The 19,284-nt window shown below is 42.2% G+C and overlaps 1 protein-coding gene and 1 long non-coding RNA gene across 4 annotated transcripts in view; one reads left to right on the top strand and one right to left on the bottom strand.

Annotated features, from left to right (window-relative positions):
* PIAS1 (protein inhibitor of activated STAT 1) overlaps positions 1-2,125 on the bottom strand; it is an 82,542-nt gene extending 80,417 nt beyond the window's left edge. Inside the window, exon 1 of the mRNA XM_088139234.1 lies at positions 1,955-2,125. Coding sequence (XP_087995360.1) covers positions 1,955-2,125 — 171 coding nt within the window. The remainder of the gene's footprint in view (positions 1-1,954) is intronic.
* Positions 2,068-18,808, top strand: LOC112542205 (uncharacterized). 3 transcript variants are annotated; one of them, XR_003086037.2, is made up of 4 exons: positions 2,068-2,575; positions 14,749-14,980; positions 15,464-15,615; positions 16,875-18,808. It is a non-coding gene; the product is annotated as an uncharacterized LOC112542205 (long non-coding RNA). The 3 variants fall into 3 exon arrangements; XR_015795878.1 differs by lacking the exon at positions 2,068-2,575 and adding an exon at positions 10,577-10,835; XR_015795877.1 differs by lacking the exons at positions 14,749-14,980; positions 15,464-15,615 and having other exon boundaries at positions 2,085-2,575.
* Positions 18,809-19,284: the final 476 nt, after the last annotated feature.

Genomic DNA, 19,284 nt, shown 5'->3' with positions numbered 1-19,284 from the left:
TTACCTCACAAAGAGAATGGCCACCACTTTGTGCACAAACTGGTAAAGGACCAAAGCAAGAGTCCAGATGAAAGGAGATCTTAATAGATACCTAGAGGGTATCTAGAATTGTTACATCAAAATCTCAAAAAGGTCTCAACAAACAATAGGTTTTCAACGCATAACAACTGTTAACTGATTAGATACCTGTAATCTGTCTCGCACCTACCCCGCACCCACATAACCACCCTGTTTCCCCCTCCTGCCTCATCCCAATTTAAACCTTATATCAAGCATCTGATGAAGCTGCAGCTTTTATGTTCTTCATAAGCTTTTATGTTACCTCTGGTTGAACACTGATGTACAAACTTAGTAAATTTGACTTATCTTGGGTCTTGTAAAGACTTAAAAGTCTTTACAATTAAGAAAAAAACCCTTCCACTTGCATGAACACTTTTTAAACTGAGTATTTACCCTGCACTTTAGGGATTTGCTGAATTTCATGGGAACTAGCTAGCTAATGAGTGGAAATATTAAGCACTGTACTGAATACATCCAAAAAATCCATTATCATCACCAAACATATGATAAAGGAAATTAATATTATTACAAAACCCTTCAGTGCAATCCCAACAGGAAATTGAAATGCTAGGGATCCTACAGACACATCAAACATCCTTTTAACAAAAGGGATACTATTGCTTTTTTAAAAAAAACCTTCTTAGGATGAAGGACTGACTGCTAAGTGCCCAGAGAGGTTTAAACTCATTTCTCTTAGGAGTTCCCATCCCTCCACAAGCTGTCATCCCTAGAACTGTATGAAGAAACATCAGTAGAAAAAAAGGAGCCAACGAGATTCAGCACTTTTAGTTTCCTCCTCTCATTTTAAAACAGGAAACCGAGGCGGTGGGTGTTTCCTTCTGCCGACTCTCCTTCCAGGGAGTTCAGAAAGCTTTAACTTTCAAGGGGAAAGTATGTCAGCTCAGGAAATGAGCGGGGAAAGGCGCGCAAGTTGGGTGATGGAGAAGCCAAGGAAGCCCACTTTCTCCGCGCCCACTTTCGTTACCTCGGGGACGCGGGACCCGGCCAACTCCCGCAACCCGGGAGCGTCGCCTGCCCCGGCCCCCCCGCCGGATGGCGTCCCTTGCTGAGAGAGCCGTGTTTACACACCCGTAATTAGGGTCCGCCGCACCTCGCGCGCGCGCATCTTCCCAGGGAGGGAAGACCTTTCCGCTCCAGGCCACGTCTCACAAAGGGGAAGGACAGCCGCTTGACAGCAACGCGCGGCGGGTGTGCGGGGGGGGACAATTCTGTCCCTCCGGTCCTCCCGCGAAGCCCCCACCCGCCCCGGCCCTGAACGAGTCCGGCAGACTTTCCCAGCGGGGGCCGCCTTCCGGGGCACGGCCGGCGCGCAGCTCCCCGGCTCCAGCGCCTTCGCTGGGAGGGGGCAGCGGGCGGGGGGCGGGCTCGGGCAAGCAGCCCCCGGGAGGGCGAGAGGCCCCGGCGCCTGCGACAGGAGTTGGGCCCGCCAAGCGGGGCCCCTGCCGCCTCCGGGGCCCCGAGGGCGGGGAGAACCCGGGCGAGGGCAGGAAGGGACGTCCCGAGCCCGCTTCGCTCTCCGCCGGGGGACGGTCGCGGGGGACCCCATCCCGCCTGGAGGGGGCCGGCCCGGCCCCCCGCGGGGAAGGAAGGGGAGCCCCGCAGCGGGACGAAGGCGACGGGGGCGCGGGAGGGGCGAGGAGGCGGCGGCGGCAGCGCCGCCCACGGGGGTCTTTTCTTCAGGCAGCCGGGGGGAGGGAGCCCTCCTCAGTCCTTCCTCTCCCTCTCCCTCTCCTCTGGGCCCGTGCCGCCCCCACCTCGAAGGCGCCCCCGCCGCCGCGCCCCCGCGGGGCCCGCCGCCCCCCGAAACGTCCCGGGGCGGGGGCGGAGAGTGGCCGCCGAGGGAGGCGGGGGGGGCTCCCAACTGCGCCTTTACCTTTAGTTCCGCACTGTCCGCCATCTTGAATCGCGGGGCGCAGGCGCAGTGAACCCCACCGGGAGACCGCCTTCCCCGCCCCCGCCCCGCGCCCGGCGTTTGAATCCGCGGCGCGCGCGCGGCCGCCATTTTGTCCGTCCCCTCAGGGCGGGACGCGGTGCGGGGCCTCATCCTTGGGGCCGACGGCCTGGTGAGGCGAGGCCCTCCGTTGCTCACCTGCCCTTCTGGGAGACGATACTCCTCCGCGGCCCAGTCCCAGCCGCGGGGGTGCTCACTGGAGAGGGTGGCTGGTCCGATCGCGTTCCGTGACGTCACGGCAGCTCAGCCAATGGCCGCAGAGGGATGGGGTTGGCGCGCTGGAGAATCGAGGCAGCTTCTGCTGGGTTAAGGGCTTCTCTGGGAGACTGCAGGGACACCTCAGCCCCCGGCCCCCCCATGTAAGACATCCTCCGGGTCTGAATGCACCCCTTCTGCCAGGCTTGCCCTCTTTGGTGGAGAAAGATTGAGGAGGACTGCTAGAAACTAGAGCAAGAAGTGGGTACAGCTGGGCTGGCAAGCCATCTGGGTGCCCCTTCTCCCTGACAAGAAGAGGAGGAGCCAAGGACTTTCAGAACCCAGCAGGTAAGTATTTTAGTCCAAAGCTGTGCCAAGTTTTAATTTAGTCTTATTGCCTAGTGTTGTTATTTCTCCACAGAAATAGGGTCCTCTGTATAATTGCAGGCTATTTTTTTTTAATTAACTTCTTGTGACCTGAAATCTAAAACGGAAGTGGATACCCTCTCTTTGTTCACAATGTAGTGCACTACCACCATCTTCTGTCCTGCCAGGAATATTGCAAATCATGCTTCTTATATCCTTGAGAGTTTTTTTTTTTTAAATAAAGTTTGATTTTTTAAGATGTCTTGCTAAAATGATTTTTCTCCAAAAGTGGTGGGGGAAAAGGGCTAAAACCTCTAATCACACCCATATGCACCACAGGACCAAGAGGTTGCATTTAAAAATATTTTTTTTACCCATTTATTTGTCAGAAAGCCAGTAGAGATTATGGGAGCCCTACTCCTGTCATAGACCAGGCTTAGAGGGTAGATGCCCAGTGGGGCAGTTCCTGGAAGATAAACTCTGGCAGCAGTAACTACTGAACAGCTACATGAAGTCAAGAAGATGGAACTAGGGTGCTTTTGGGAGAGGAGGTTTGAGACCATATATAGAAAGCCTACAACCCCAAGATTCCTTAGGAGTCCTCCACAATTCTACCTAACTTCTGATCTCAGACAGGGTTGGCCAGGAGCTACCACCAGTTGGGACCTGAGATCCTCTGTGCTATTGCTATATAAACGTGATGAAATGCCTGTAACAGGAACACAGAAGATCCTCTCATACTGCTGTATCTATAAAGTTGGGCTTGAAGAAACTCCAGCAAACAGAACACTATTAGGGTCTCCAGGAACTAAACAAATTATGTATACACCTCTAAAGTTGAAGATTTGTTTTGGTAATAACATCACTTTGTCTCAAGGGGAACTCTCAGAACTAATGTGTTGGGGTTTTTTTGCATACTGTGTGTATCCGATGTTAAAATGGTAGAGGGCTAATATGATCTCTCTTCTTCCCCAAATAAAATTAATCTCTACTGTCTCTTCTGCCTTACTGGAAAGAATTTGATGTCAAAACTAAGGGGAGGGGGGAGGTGAGAGATACGAAAGAAAGCCCAGAATAAAGCTCTAATGGAGAGGGTAAATCCATGCACACAGCTCCCAAAGCATAGCTCTGAACACACTTTCAACAAATTATATAGCTTCCAAGTTAAAGCAGTACAGATTTTACTGCCATATATAAATACAGTACATTAAGTAAGTAAATAAATATACCTCTGAAAGAGCTATACTTTACAGAGAAAATATATTTATAGCAGTTCACCTAATAACTTTAGGCTGTTTCATTAATAGGTTGGTAATGAGATGAGGGGAACATCAGGAGGCTAAGAGAGGACATGGTACTGTCAGACTGTGATTGTGCTATGGTAAAGTATAAATGAGGACAACAGGAAAAAAAAAAAGGTCTTCAAACTAAGGATTTGTAAACTGCAGAGAAAACTAATCAATCAGAAAACAGAAATTTGCCTAATTTGGGTATATAATGCAACCAAATTATGTGCTAGAAACAGGTGTCCGTGGGAAGGAGCAAAAAAAGGCAGCTGTGCTCACATGATCAAAGCCCCCCCCCTTTTTTACATGTATCATGCATGATTGCATAGCTGCCATCTTGACTTTCTTTGTCCCTGTGGACATTTTTACCTTCAGCTAGAAAAAATTATTGTTCTTTGCATGGCTGAATAAATTAGAATAAAGAGAAAACTACAGATAAGGTGGATGGGCAGGATCAAAGAGATTACTAGAATGTCCTTGGAAGAGTTACACATCATTACTAAATTCAGGTCAAGTTTTTGAACATTTGTCTATGTTGTCACCAAGAGTCAGACCCAACTTAATGGCATCGCACTCATTCACTCTCCAGTTGAATAGCAGCTGTACCATACTATTGGCAGTATGACACTCTGGCTCCAAACTTTTCAAGGTATACATGAGGACCCAAAAGTTGTGTCATGTAGCTATTAGCCACTTATACATGACTAGCTGGCTGAATTAACACATTGCTCTAAATCATAATATGGCTTGGTTTTGACTTAGCATGCTGTGTGAAGCCAAGTGCGGCTTTTTTCAACTGACCACAGTTCAGCAAAACATGATATAGCAATGTGATCCCAACCACAGTGTACCAGGAACTGTATAACACTGTCTTTTTTTCTAGGGCATCTAACTTTCATGCTATGTAACTGCGCAAGAATTTTTAAAGTTTCATTAATTTCAAGTGAAATTGGGCTCTAATGAAAGTTGCTGATTTTTAGTTGCAATTCAATGGACAGAATCATTTAAATCAATTAAGGATAAGGCTAGAACAATGCCAAGACTAGATGATTTTTTAAAGGCTGCTGTGGGCAGAGGTCAATTGGATGGTCAATTTTACAAAAATAGTTTTTGTGTAAAACACATAATAGTTGCAGAAATGCTGCTCTGAAAGCTGATAGATTGGACAAAAATATTTTATAAATCTATCAAAAAGGATTGCATAACTTCGGTTATATATTTGTTGTTAGATTATGGCTGATAATGTTACTGTCCTATAATTTCAGGCAATTTATTTTTAATTTACTGGAAATATATCTAGAAAACTTGTATGTCTTTAGGGCTGTAAGGAGAACATATTGGTAGCCATCACTAAGAGTCTAATAGAAAAGGGTCCATGAAGAGAAAAGGAAGAACTTGCACCATAAGGTCATTAGCACCACCACCTTACTTGAAGGAAGTTTGTAAATAAAAATACCATAGATATGATTTTAAAGGAATTGCTTATATTGTTTGTAATCCATCTTGGGAAAACTGTTATTCTGAAAGGCAGGGTATAAATATTATCTGTGTTAAAAGATAATTCTGCTTTTAAATTTTGCTTTATCATTCTCATCAGAAATCATCCTAACCATATCTTTTTGCAGTTATGAGCCATTATAATAACTATATGCTTCATAATCCTAGGATCTGGTTGTTTAAAAGAATAAGAACACAAATCACCTACTTACTGGGACTGAGATCCATTTAATTCACTGAGAGTTATGTTTAAGAAGATTGTTTACTATTCTTTGCAATATATAGGATTGTGTTGTAATCTTGCAGATTTCAGTTCAAAGTAGCTCTCCTGTGGCTGTTGCAATCCTAGGGGACATATCAGCAGTTGCTTTCACTTTTTTAATAAGTGTTGTAACCAGTTAGACTTTGGGAAATAATAATGATAAGTAAATACGTTTCTTATAGTTTTTTTTTCTCTGTTAATTAAAGCTTGGAATATGAATGTCATTTGTACAGTAAATACTAATTACTGTGATGCATTTAATTGTCACAGGTACTACATGTGTTAATTCCTTCTTTTGTGGCCTTTCATCTTGACAGCTTAAACTAGGAGATGACAAGCTAAAAGAGGAACAATTTGACTGAAACCTCCTCTCCCAAAGACTAGAAATGTGAGCTTGCAGAAGGTTTGCCTGCTTAAAAGCAAGAGAAAAAAATTAGGATGCCTCAACACATAAAATCAGTCCTTAGTTTCCAATGCTATTTCACAGCAAAAAAAAAAAAAAATGCAAGGCAGCTTAAAAAATGAATTAGTGTTAGCAATCTGAATTGTAAAGATAAACTATCTAGTCACTTTTTAATTGCAACCCCATGCAAGCAAAACATCTTCAAAGGTTTAAAACATATTCAACAACATATTCATAAACCTCTTTGTTTTATGAGGTTACAATACATTAACCAATCAATGTGTGCTAACATTTGTAGCCCCTCTCCTCCATCCCTATGAGTTAGGGAAGAGTTTAGCAATGCTATTAATATAATATGAATGTCTGTCCCTAAAGAGATGGGAAAAGTATTAATTTTACACATTTTCTTCAAGACAATTCAGTGGATTAGCTGTAATGAAGGAATTTAACCTAATGTGACTGGTTGCGCATTTATACTTCTCCAGTAATAACATTAAAAGTACAGTACAATTTTCATCCTATATTTATCTGGGAGTAAATCTCCCTTCCCTCCTGAAGTTGTTACTCCTGCCAGAAGGGAAGCTTCCTTTGACCTTAATGGAGTTTTCATGAAATAAGATTTCTTCATCTGGACCTTAACATACAGCTGGAGAGAAGGGTAAGAACTCCTCCCTCTATGTCAGTTGTTATAACCGTTCTCCAAGGATGCAAGAATGTCATGCATCTCATATTAGTTTAAGCATGCTGGGGAAGGAGATAGCCACTGCAGGTGGTATGTCGTTCCATGAGCCATAATGCAAATGTGTCCACGGGGTGTGTGTGTGTGTGTGAAGAGGTCATAGGGCCACAATAGAGGGTTGTCCACAGGGGGGGTCAAAAAAGTCAAGATAGCAGATGCAACCACATGTTCAAAGCTGTGCACCTTTTTTATGTGCATCAAGCTGTTTGAATGAGTGGCAGAGAAGAAGGGAGCCATCTGGACCAAGAAGAATGGAAATTCAAGCCAGCAAGAGGTGATGGTAGTAGAAACCTACTACATTTCTCCTCTATATGTTAGATTTGATCAGCCATTGTGGGAAACAGGATGTCAAGGTTAGATTAACATAGCAGTGTTCTTCTTACATAACTGCATACATCCTGAACTTGGTCTTGATTGACCCTGTTCACTGCATGCAAGCCTTCAAACATCAGAATAATTAATAATAATTTGGCAATTAACTTTTTGTCATTTTCCACAAGAAGTTTAAAGATAACTTTGCATTCTCATATGTTTCCCACCCACTCAGTCTGGAAGGAGACATATTTTGCCATTTTGGAGGGGGAATTTCACAATAGTTACATCAGGAAACGATTACAAATATGAACTTATTAAACTCATTCTTGGTTCATATTTCTTTTGAAATGCCAACAGAACAGCAAAACATCACAAGATCAGAAAACTGCCAAAGGGGGATTGGTGAAAGTAATTAATTGAAGATTATAATTAAGACATCCTTTCAGTGTGACTGAGCTTTCTTTTTCCATAAAAACTAGTCAGAGTCGAGTGTGAATTCATGCCTAGCTGCAGTTGTTTAGTTGTGAGAGAATGGATGGGGTGTGGAGCAGATCAGAAAGCAAAAGTGCTCCACACAAATAATGACAGATTTCTCTTTAGCAGCTGAGATGGTAAACAGTGATCAATGACAACTGTGGATTCAGGGAGGGAATGTGACCACCAATTCAGGCATAACCAAATGAAGTTCAAAATTAGTAGCATCCACAATTGCACAAACAAACATAATTTTCAGGTAATTACTGCCATATAATTAGCAGTGTTGGCTTTGTCTGTTTCAGATCAATCAGTGCTGCAAGTTTTTACTATACTGTAGTTTCATATCATGCCTAGCAGAAATATGAGAATGGATATGTTTGACAATTCTCAAGATTTCAGGAGGTTATAAATCAAGCCTCTGGGTCACAGTGTGCTGAATGTGTGTTCTGTGACCAAGAGGAGAACTTCTGGCTTACACCCAAAAACTCTATGACATTACTAACTGAAATAAAGAAGGCTTAAAACAGATGTTTATGGTGGCGTTTTGAGTGTCTAATCAGTTTTCCTGTAATCAGCTTCTGCTTTAATGCCAACTGTCCTGCTTTTACTGGGCAGATGGGTCAGCCACAGTACACTGAGAAGAGGTGAGTCTATAAGGTCATGGTCATATAGTTATATGAGAGACGAAATAGCAAATTCGAAATGGCACAGCTTTTAAAAATAGTACAGTATAGTAAAAGGTAATAAAGAAGCAAACAGTGATCAGTAGATTTAGAAGCTGCCTTATCAAGGAGCAGAGAGAAGCAGTCTCATGCTATGTTGTAGGAGCATCCACAGGATAGGTCAAAAAAGTCAGGATGGTGACAGCTTGAGATCAAAACTTCATCCCTTTTTTACATGCATCACAGGGCATATAAATGGGGCAGGGCTTTGATTGCATGGCCAAGGCTGCCATTTTGACTTTTTCAAAAACACCCTTCCTCTCATGGATGCCCCTGCTCACAGAGCGCATACAGAGCTCCTGAGGGAAGGAGGGATAACCAAAGAGTGCATCGTACATCCATTTATGGATGAAATAAAACAAAGTAACAGAAATAGCAGTTTTAAGTTTTGTCACTCTCAGTACTCTGATTCTCTTCAGATCTTATAAATCTTTAACTTTTTGTCACTTGTTTTATTTTAAAAAAATTATGAGGCTCCAAAATCAGACAAGCAGGTTAATTGGGGTTGGAATTCTTGATAAAAATGTATTCAGGCACACAAAGCATCCGGGTAGTAAGAACAAGTAATTAAAACAAAATTATTAATATTCTGAGTAAAATCCATGGAAGGGTTGTTGAGCATCCATAATGCTAAAAGATAAATAACAAGTACCTTCACCACAAAGTTAGACAGCAAATAGTTGTTGCATTTTGACCCCTTAACTTGAGATCCCAGAATGTCATCTACATGCCAGGCACTGAAAGCAACAGTAAATTAGTTTAGTTCTGATGCAGATGCCCACACCAATGTCCCCATCTGCAGAGCCATGATAACCCACAACAAGGAACACCTGGTGTGAGGGGAATGTTCTGCAGTCATCGCATCTACCTTTTGTATAATTCCATGAATTCTTAACATTCAGAGTGGAACACTTAAGAAATCAATAGAATGCCCAGCTTAAAGAGTATTGAGAAGTTTTCACTCGAATCAGCACAGCAGGCTGGTGAAACACCCACTGGAGGTCTAAAATGAGATTTTGTGGGCTACTTTTATGCAGACTTCCTTTCAAGTCTCAGGCTTCCAGTGTTTATGGAAATGGTCTGTAATAGCCTCTTCTGGAATGAGATTAAGATACATACTAGATCTAGACTGATACTGGAAATCCTGCAGTGGCACAGACCCTTGATAAATGGGAGCTAGAAGGCTGAAGACATGGTCTCCATTTGATTAGGAAGAATACAAACTCTTCAGTTCTAACATCCAGTCTAAGAGCTTTGAGTGGGTCACGGGTTCTTTTTAACTATACCCAGTTTGATCGACTCACTGAACAGATCCACCAAAAGCACTGGACCCTAGACACTTGGATGTTTATAACTCCCTATAAGGGCTGGGGAGATGTTTTATTTTGGGGGTGGGGGGGAAACTATCCAAAATATAAAAGTGAAATATGAAACTTACAAGTGTTTTCTATTGCCTCTATTTTATATTCTATTCTATTACTAATACTATACAATTTTCTATATACTATATTCTATTACTGTACTATACTCTATACTATTACTTCTACATCTATGCTAATTACTATTACTATAACAATTACTATATTACTATTCAATTACTATTACAGTATTTCCTCTATACTATACTGTATTGTATAACTTTCTATAACAATGTTTTTTTCTTACACTGTTCTGCCTTAATTCTTCTCTCTGGAATTTCTTCTGTTTTCTTCTCTGCTACTGGCCAGCATGTAGAGTTTGTGCAACTTTCCACATTGTGCTTTTATACTTGCACTTTTCCTTGCTCTGCCTTTATACTTCTTTTCCTCTTGATCATCCAGTCTCTGTGAAGGAAAAATGCTGCCTTTCATTTAGCTGCTTTCTCTGTTTGTTGCTACTGCACAGCTTCCAAAACATGTGCTTCTCCTTCCCCACCTGTTTCAAGGTTGCATCTTGTGATGGCCTCGGAAAAAGTGCTTTACAACCTGTACTTGCACTTATGACCATCACAAACCATCACACCACCACCCCGCAGTCATGTGATCTTGATTTGTGACCTTTTTTACAACAGTTGTTAAGCAAATCACTGTGGTCGTTAAGTGAATCACCATGGATGTTAAGCAAATTCCAGCAAAAAAGGTCCATTGAAGAAGCTGGATTCGGTTAATGACTATGTGATTTGCTTAAAGACCACCCTGCTTAACGATCAATTTTCTGGTCCTATAGTGGTTGTTAAGTGAAGACTACCTGTAAGCAACTTTGCCGTGCTGATGCTGGGGAGAAGGCTCAAATGGGGGGGGGGGGAGGCAGTACAGGTGCCTGCAATTGTTCCTCAATGGCCTTCTCTTCCACAGAGTGATCAGCTCTTAAAAATCTGAATTTGAATCTCTTTGTGTTCAATCATTTAGCATCAGCTATATATTTATTATGCATAGCCCTAAGCCGTAGCATCAATCATGTTTGTTGTTCTGAATTATAGTTACCACGCTGTCTGTTTTTTCCCTCTGCCAGGCTCCTGCTCTTTAACTATGTGTGGCAGGCAGTTCAGCATGGAGTAGAACTGTAAGTTCTGAATCACAGAACTGCTTCCTACTGCTCTGCATTAAGGTGAAGTAAAGAAATGCTATGTGCGCTCCCTTGAACTTCTTCCAGAAGACTGTACTTACATAAGTTAAATAAAAGAAGGCAGCGAGATGCTTTGCCTTCAGGCTGGGTTCTACTCTTTTTTTTTAACAGCTCACCTGCTGAGATAATAGGTCTTAACAAATCCCAGCAAAAGGTTATGGTCTCAGCTCAGCCAAAGCTTCAATATGACTTGGAACACGGAGTGAATTTTAAACATTGTTTTTGCTTTTTATCCGCAAGTGCTCTAGAAATATCAATCCAGAGCTTCTTTCCAAGCTCGACAAATTCCTCCTTGTAATCTTCATTTTCCTTCAAAAATAACGTTTTGCCTCTTCTTTTGTCTCTAGATACAGAACAAGTCATATTCTTTATTCCTCTTGCTCACCCCCCCTTTTTTTTTAAGTGGAAACTTTTAGAAAATGTCGAGGCAAGTCATAGTTCTGAGCTTTAAACTGGCAACGAAGCAGTGGAGTTAGGATTAATGGGGAAAACAACATATCATAGCTTTAGGCCAGTTTGCTTTCCCCAGCAACCAGCATAAGCTGTCTCCAAGGCTTGTAATTTATCTTCATGGTGCATATATTCTATAGTAAATCTTTGTACCACAGCTTAGATCCTGCCTCCAATCAGAATGTATTTTCTTATACTTCCATGGCATTTAGTTTCCTCCTAGAAAGAAAGAATAACAACAAACTGCATCCCTACCATCATCCCCAGGAAACCTGCTCAAACCCTGGCTTCTGATGCCCTTCACAAATTGGACTCTCTGATTTCACAGTTGTCTTCATTAGTATTATTTGCATTGCAGCTTTGTTTCTCTGAGGACATTTCTGTCTAATCTGTTGAGTCTCTGGCTTCTTAAAAAAAATCTGAACTCTTTACAGTATATTTGGTTTCTCTGTATTTGATTTTATGGCTCTTCTCTCACCAATGTTTGGAAGCATGGTTGGTATAAATGTGTATTTGTGCAACATGGTAGCAAAAGCAAAAAGTACACTCAGCCTTATTTTATCTCACAAGTGAAAATTATAATTCTTTCAAATAATCATTGATTTTCACATCCAGTTAGAGAACTTGTACAGTGCTTAGTTACTTGGGAAAATGTGGGGTGTATGCTCATATTTCTCATGGGACAGATGGGAAATATTAGTAGTTGTAGATTATTCCTGTTGACCATAATGCTCCTCTAAATGTAAACAGTGTTTATTTTAAGAGATGTTGGTGTATGAAGCAGAGAACCCAAATTGTGGGTGCGACATGTGAATTAATGCACGGCTCTGCCCAGTTAGCTGTACATCCTGCCAACTGAATTCATAGCAACCTTCGCTCTATGGTTTACCACTTCTGAGTTTAGAGCTGAAGACAGTGGTTACTTTATACAGCTGAAATTGTTATAATGGAACATCACTGTAGGATGCCCACTCTTTCCTACCATCCCTAAATCTAGGTTTTGCTTTGTAGTGCTCTAAATATTTGCTAAATGAGATCAGAAACAACAATAAGACAAAAGAAACAAGTCTGGGCATTTCAGGCAAGAAATTGCCAAAAGCTATTACTCCCTCCAACTTGGAATATACTCAGTGCCCTCTACCAATGAAGGTGGAAAGTGAATCTCTAAGATCAGAGTCCTTAGTTACTGCTCTGTGGTGCATGTAAGAACTCTTAACAATCCCCAAATTTATCTGTGCTCTCAGAATCTGAGTATTGGTCCGATGGACTGCTAAACTTCCCAGGAAAGCATTTTGTCCTTGGACAGGAAGACAGTCTCAGAACCAAGATGAACCTGAAATTTGTAGGGAACTAATAACTCTATGCTGAGAAGCAGTAGGGTTACCAGTTCACTGCAGGAGGGGGGATAAATAGAGACCAACGTGATGGGAAATAGTGATCTTTCATCTGCAGCTGAAATGTAAGATTCATACATTGTATGCTTTGAGGTTTGATTTAAGAGTACCATGGTGTTCAGGACAATCTGTCCCTAAAATAAATATAAGTAAACGGTTGTCAGTTAATTATAGTTTGTCAGTTAATTACAGCATGCTTATCAGTGCTCTGCTGTTACAGAACATAATGTTATATTCTGATCCTATAAAACAAATTACTAAGAACTGATAAACGAGAAAAATATTTTTCCCTGGCAGAGTTTTACTCATTGGCCTTAAGAAGCCATATAATACATGAAATGCTATGGTGAGGTTATCTATTAAAAAGAGGGGTACATCATTTATCTGTATTCCATGTGAAAATTACAAAGAGTCTTGTGGTACATTAAAGATTAACAGATATATTACATCTTAAGTGTTTTGTGAACTGAGTTATATGGAAGATTGTATAAACACTGAGATCAAAGGGAAAATGTATACAGTATTACCAGTGCTCATTCATAAAGCAGTATTAATGATATCACAAACATCCTGCTGTTAATCCATAGTGTGAAAAAAAGCCATTACTCTGATTCAAGACATAGGCTGAATCAGAGGTAATGGTATCTTGACATATGGTAATTCAGTGGTCTTATAATGGGTTCTTCCTTTAAAGTTTCTGTGACATACAGGTTTTTTAAATTATTGCTTTTCCTGATGTTGCATTTATATCAATTTATTCTTTTGCATAGAGACCAACCTATAGAATGAAATTTATCATGTGGTTCACTTCTATCATCTCTGAACTGATTGGAATAAGAAGAGTTTTTTTAGTCAGTTAGTTGGTTTACAAATTATTGATTTTATTAACAGGATTTATTTATCACCTTAATTAGCTAGGTCCCTAGGCAATGTACAGCTTCCAAAATTAATAAAGCAGTATAACAACAATGTATAATAATACAGCATAATACAATTTTAGAAAACTGTGCCGATGTTACCATGCTGTTCAATTCCCAAAGCCTAGTTTTTACAAGAAGACTGTGAGGGGTAGAGCCATTCTCACCTGAGACGACAGGTGTTTCCAAAGGAGAGGAGATAAGTGAGTTTGTATTATGGCTAAAGCAGCTTTATGAATGTCCACTTTGTGACTCTGTGTGTGTGTGTTTGTATATATATCTCTCTCCAAAGTATATATACACATAAACAGGCAGAAAACCTGCAGCTGGCTCTTCATCTCTGCAAGGACGGTTGTGGAGCAGGGAAGGTGCAAAGCAGAGGCGTCTGCAGAATATAAACGATGCATGTAAAAAAGGGGTGAGGCTTTAATTGCAAAGTTGCAGCCATCATCTTGAGGGGTTTTGTTTACCCCTCCCCTCATGGACCCTCCTGTAGCTCATGGCTTTAGAATGGGAGAGAGGAGAGCCACTTTCAGGGCTTGGTCCTCTTTGCTGCTGAAAAGTCTGGCTGTGGCTGAGCTCTACAGCCAGAGAGGATTCAGGGGGGCAGAGGTGGCCATTCTTGCTCAGGTTTTTTACACCTTTAATCTTTGGATTCTGAAAGCTCAGTTACTGAACTGTTCAAGATTATTTGGTCTCTTAAGCAAATCTTTGTTTCTTGGACATTTGGTCAGCAGGAAGATCTTTTGCTTCTCTCAGTAGAGGGCGGAGAGAGGCTTCCTGGAGTTCTGAAAAATAGGCATTGTTCCTATTATATATTCCAATAAAAGCTGAGCCCGAGAACGGCATGTCCCAAATTGAGCTTCCCCAAATATTTTTGTTGCTCTGATGTGCAGTCCAGAGCTAGCAAGAGGAACTTCCATAGACCAAGTTTCCTGGAGAATGCACATAGCAGATAATGAGCATAACTGTGTGTCCCAGGCTATGCATACACTTTGTGAGATGTTCCTTTGAAAGTCTTGGCTGGAATGGGTGAGGTGCTATAGACCTTGGAAGCCTCAGGCTCAGTTCTGATCTCTCATACTTCAGCTGCATTAGGTATCCAGGAATATCCCAGCACTTCAGTCCAAACCAATGTGCCAAGCCTGCACCCTGGTACACCTCTGGCACCAGAACAATCCTTGGGTCGTACTTTGCTGTGTGTGACCGAAGGGAGCCAGAATGTCATGCAACACAGCAGCCTCTGACCTCAGAAGGAGAACATCAGCCTTGGTCTGCAAGAAAAGCAAGGAAACGGACTCTGAAAGAAGGGCTGTTGGGGGTAAGGTGGAAGAGGTGGAAGTGTGAAACCAGAGTTGAGAATACAGCAGGGAGAGTTGATGCTGAGCTTAATCAGCCCAGCAGTTGGATGAGGGTTACTAATCTGGCAATAAAACCAAAATGTCCTATGTGGATCATTTTATTGCCAGGTTTTCAGAATTTAAAATATTCATCGTCTTGTTGCATTAAGATGCCTATGTTTGCAACATGTTCCTTTTCTAGGTGACAGGAAAGGATGAGAACCCCCCCCCCATTCCCTTGATACCTCAGGCACTATAAAGTATGTATTTTAATATTATGAACCTAAAAGATAATAATACACCACCTTTCTTTATATTTAGGATGTGTTTAAGGATGGGCAGAAATAACAAGTTAGTTCTCAACAAAAAATCAAATAAAAAGTCCTTTGGCAGGTAGAGAAAGTAACTTGGTATAATAGCAGACCTAGGGTGCATAATTATGTTTTATTGCTTTCTACCTCTAGAGGACTGCAAAAACCTTGGCCAGATAACTCCTGCTGTGCTGCTGGAGAGCAGAGGCAGAATTCTGTGCTTATGCACACAAGCTTAAAGGAGCCCCCAAGGCTTGGACGCAAAGAATGATTTCTGCGGATCATTTGTGTTTTGCCAAGAAACAGTGAGTGCTGTGCAGATAAAAAGAAGTAAAGGAACCAAGCCCGGCCCTACCGTTAGACAGAATTGCACAGTTGCCTCAGGCAACAGATGCTGGGAGATGGCTCCAGAGCCTCTAAGCTAGTTGTCTGCTTTCAAATGCACTGGGAAAAGCTGTTTCCATTGCCACAAAAAAGATTCAACTGCAAATCCAGTTGGCTTTTGTCATAAAACATGAGGAGGCCTCACTTTGTATTTCATCTCAAACCACAAAATGTCCTCCTGGCCTTTGAAGGGAAAGATCAAAGGGAGATTGTAGAAAATGGGGGGGGAGGGGACGTCAAATGGTCCCAGAGGAGCAGCAGCCTCTCTGGAGGCAAAGTTGAGGAGTAATCTGGAAGGCAGTTTGGATGTGAGCCATAACCAGACCAGAACTCACTATGAAGAGGTATTGCTAAGACTATTTCGGATGATCTGTGGGGCAAGGTGAAATCTCTTTGGCCCTTGAGTCACCTGGACCCTTGCTTCTGTTTGCTGGAGTGTATCCATTCAGTTTCAGCACCTCTGCTCCATCAGTGATAACCTGCACGCCAAAAGCATTGGACTACATTATGTCCCACTTCTGTTTCTGCCAGTGCAACAGGAAGTCGAAGCCCCGGGAAGCAGCTACCAAGAATCTTGGTTCAAAAGTTCCATGGCTAAGTATGGAAGGGTAATGGAGGTTTTTGCTGATATCATAGCTGCCAAACGGATACCATTTGAAACTGTTCCATTCCATGCCTGCATCTCACATGGTGTGATGGACTGGGAGATTTTGAGCAATTTTGTTGCTTGTTTAAATCTGGGGACAGTGACTAATTGTCCCCATTCTTGTACTTTTTTTGGAGCATGTACAAAGTTCCCTTTCCCCCTCCTCTCCTCAGACATCCATGGCTGCGGAAGAGAGTATGCACAGTGGAGCTTTTGTCTTCTACACAAATGCACCTTAGCCTCTCTCTCAGAAATCCACTCTGCTGGAATTAAATTTCAAATTACAAGAACTAATTAATCAAGAGGCCATTTTATTTTTATTTTTCATTAAGGGTGAAATATTGAGGTCTTCTAAAAGAGTCCAACATATCCTTTCCTTGATTAAAAATGTTAGCCTCTACCTCCCAGGCCAGAAATTTCAAAGCAGCTGCTAATTTGGCCTCCTAAGGGAAACTTGGCAAGAATTGCTGGTCTGGAATTTTTATTAGAGAGGTTTAATTATTATGTGCTTTTTTTCTCTCTCCCACCCTCCAGATGAGAAATAATGCCAAGCCCCAACTGTGACACTGAATGGCCTCATAAATTCACAGTGAAATGTACAGCCTTGGACTCTGGAGATGGCTGAGCTACATAGTTGAACTGCTACATCCACAGGTCAGCTCCAACAAAGAGGACTCTTCCTTCCATCATCAGCCTTTGAGTCTGTGTGGTGTTCCTCACTTGATTTGTTGTTTAGCCCAGGCTGCAAGTTTCTTATACTGTGATTCTGAAACAAGAACTCCAGTCAACTATGAAGTGAAGTCAGCAGAACCCAGGACAGTTCAGAGTCCAGCCTGAAGAACAGCACTTTGAAGTTAGCCAACTGATTCAAATATTGACTGCTGTATCCACCTCTCTAAATAAGGAACCACAGCTTTATGACTTCCAAACCTTCTTCATTAGTTTCTGGCAGAGATCAAGACTGCACCTAGAGACTGCTCCACAAGGCTGGAATGTTAAACTCCAAGCCAGTGGCTGGCATTTTGATATTTCTCATAAAACAGAATGGGATATAAACCTTATTACAGTGATGGAAAATTTCTAGCCCACCAAATGTGGCTGAACTGCAGTTCCCAGCCCTTATTCTATTACCCACTGGAGGACCACAGGTTCCCAATATCTCATTCAGACTGTTACGTGGAGGTAAGCTAAACAAAAGATACTTCCCCTGCAGAGTTTGCACCTGGACCTCTGTTGGTCCTGTCCTAGCCTAACATTAGCTACCTGGATTCCTGCTGATGGTGCACATCCCATATTAGTCTCCTCCAGGGTCTGAGGCCATATGTAAACCAGTACTTCTCAAAGTTCATAATTTGCTTCTTAGCAGACTTACCTCAATTACAGCTGCCTCAATTCCCCATGTCCCTACTCCTAGTCTCCCTAAGACTATCTTGCCACTTGTTCTTGGCCCTAATTCCCACATTCATCTGCCAAGTTGTTCTGACTCTGGCTGCCTTCTGGTGCCATACTGCAATACTGCTTCCATCAGTATCCCAGAAAGCTTTCTCAGGAAAATATTCTGCTTGCAGGTATACTTCCTTGGGGCAGCAGCTCTGGGCTGAAGATTAAGATGCAAACCATGCTTGACCCCATCAGAGGAGCTGATGCTGGAGCTCCAGGCTAAAATATCTGCTGCTTGCTGAGGATTCAAGGTTCAATTCACATCATCTCTAGTTGGAAAGATGTGGGGGAGTAGTTGATGGAAGATTTGCTGGCTGTCAGAAGAGATACTGGGGAAGGCAGACTCAGGCTTTGATGCAGTTCAAGGCAACTTCTTTTGAAACACTTGCCTTGGATTGCAGCTGACCATTTTGTTCTAGATGGCAATCAGAGTTGGCAATCTGAGCTTCCAGAACCAGATGTGACCCCTTGAGCACCTCCCAACCACAGTTGCCAATTATCAGCATCATTGTTTCCTGCCATCTGGAGGAGGAAACATACAAAAACTGTAGTGTAAACCCTAAAATAAGCTTGGGAAACTTAAAAACAGGCAAAAATCAACCTCTGCCTTTTTGCCCCATGACACCCCCCCCCCCAGTTACTTAGTTGTGCTTGTATATGGGACATTGTCCTGCCCACTTCTGTCAGCTGTTGCCCTATCAAAAAATGCCAACTGTGGCTGCTAACAGTCAAAACATCCAGTTGAGCCTCTAGTCTAGAGTCTAGACCTGTGTTTCTCAACCTTAGCAACTCTAAGATGTGTGGACTTCAGCTCCCAGAATTCCCCACCCAGCCATGTTAGCTGAGGAATTCTGGGAGTTGAAGCCCACACATCTTAGAGTTGCCAAGATTGAGAAACACTGGTCTAGACTATTGTACTTCCTCTTCCATTCATTCAAGGAAGGCAAGTCTGGAGAATAAGTGGTGGGTTCTGCCCTAAAAGAAGTTGCTGTTGTAAACAAGCATAAAATAAAAAAGGAAGATCACTACATACTATGTACTCACCTGAATCAATCAATAAAATAAATACAAATAAAATTACCCTGATTTAAAACAGACCTGGTGAAACACCTAGCTTTCACACATTGATTTAGGGTACAACGCCCTCAAGTGGGAGACTGGGAAGAGAAGAAGGCTTCATCTAGACACAAGACCAGCCATAAGCTCATTTCTGAAATTCTCTCAAATTCATTTCCTTCTCTAGATCTGTCCTCCTGCCAGCAATGAGAGGAAAGGAATGGTGCATTTATATAAACAATTAGATGCTACCTTGCCTTCCAATTAAAAAACATACCACAAGTGAATGTATTAGAACACAGAGTTCCTATCCTATCATCCCCAGACAGCATGGATGGGAATTGTTTTTTAGCATATATGGAGGGCACACGTTTGGAGAAGGCTGCTCCAGATCTACCAACAGGAGAACCTTCAAAGACTCAGGCTTGGCAGAAGGAAGGGTCTTCCT

This window comes from Python bivittatus, unplaced genomic scaffold, assembly GCF_059951505.1.
Source record: "Python bivittatus isolate LINGU-HERP-01145 unplaced genomic scaffold, Pbiv_v1 ctg000210_np1212, whole genome shotgun sequence".
Lineage (NCBI taxonomy): Eukaryota > Metazoa > Chordata > Lepidosauria > Squamata > Pythonidae > Python > Python bivittatus.
The sequence above is the reverse complement of the archived record's forward strand: the minus strand, read 5'-3'. Positions and strand labels throughout refer to the sequence as shown.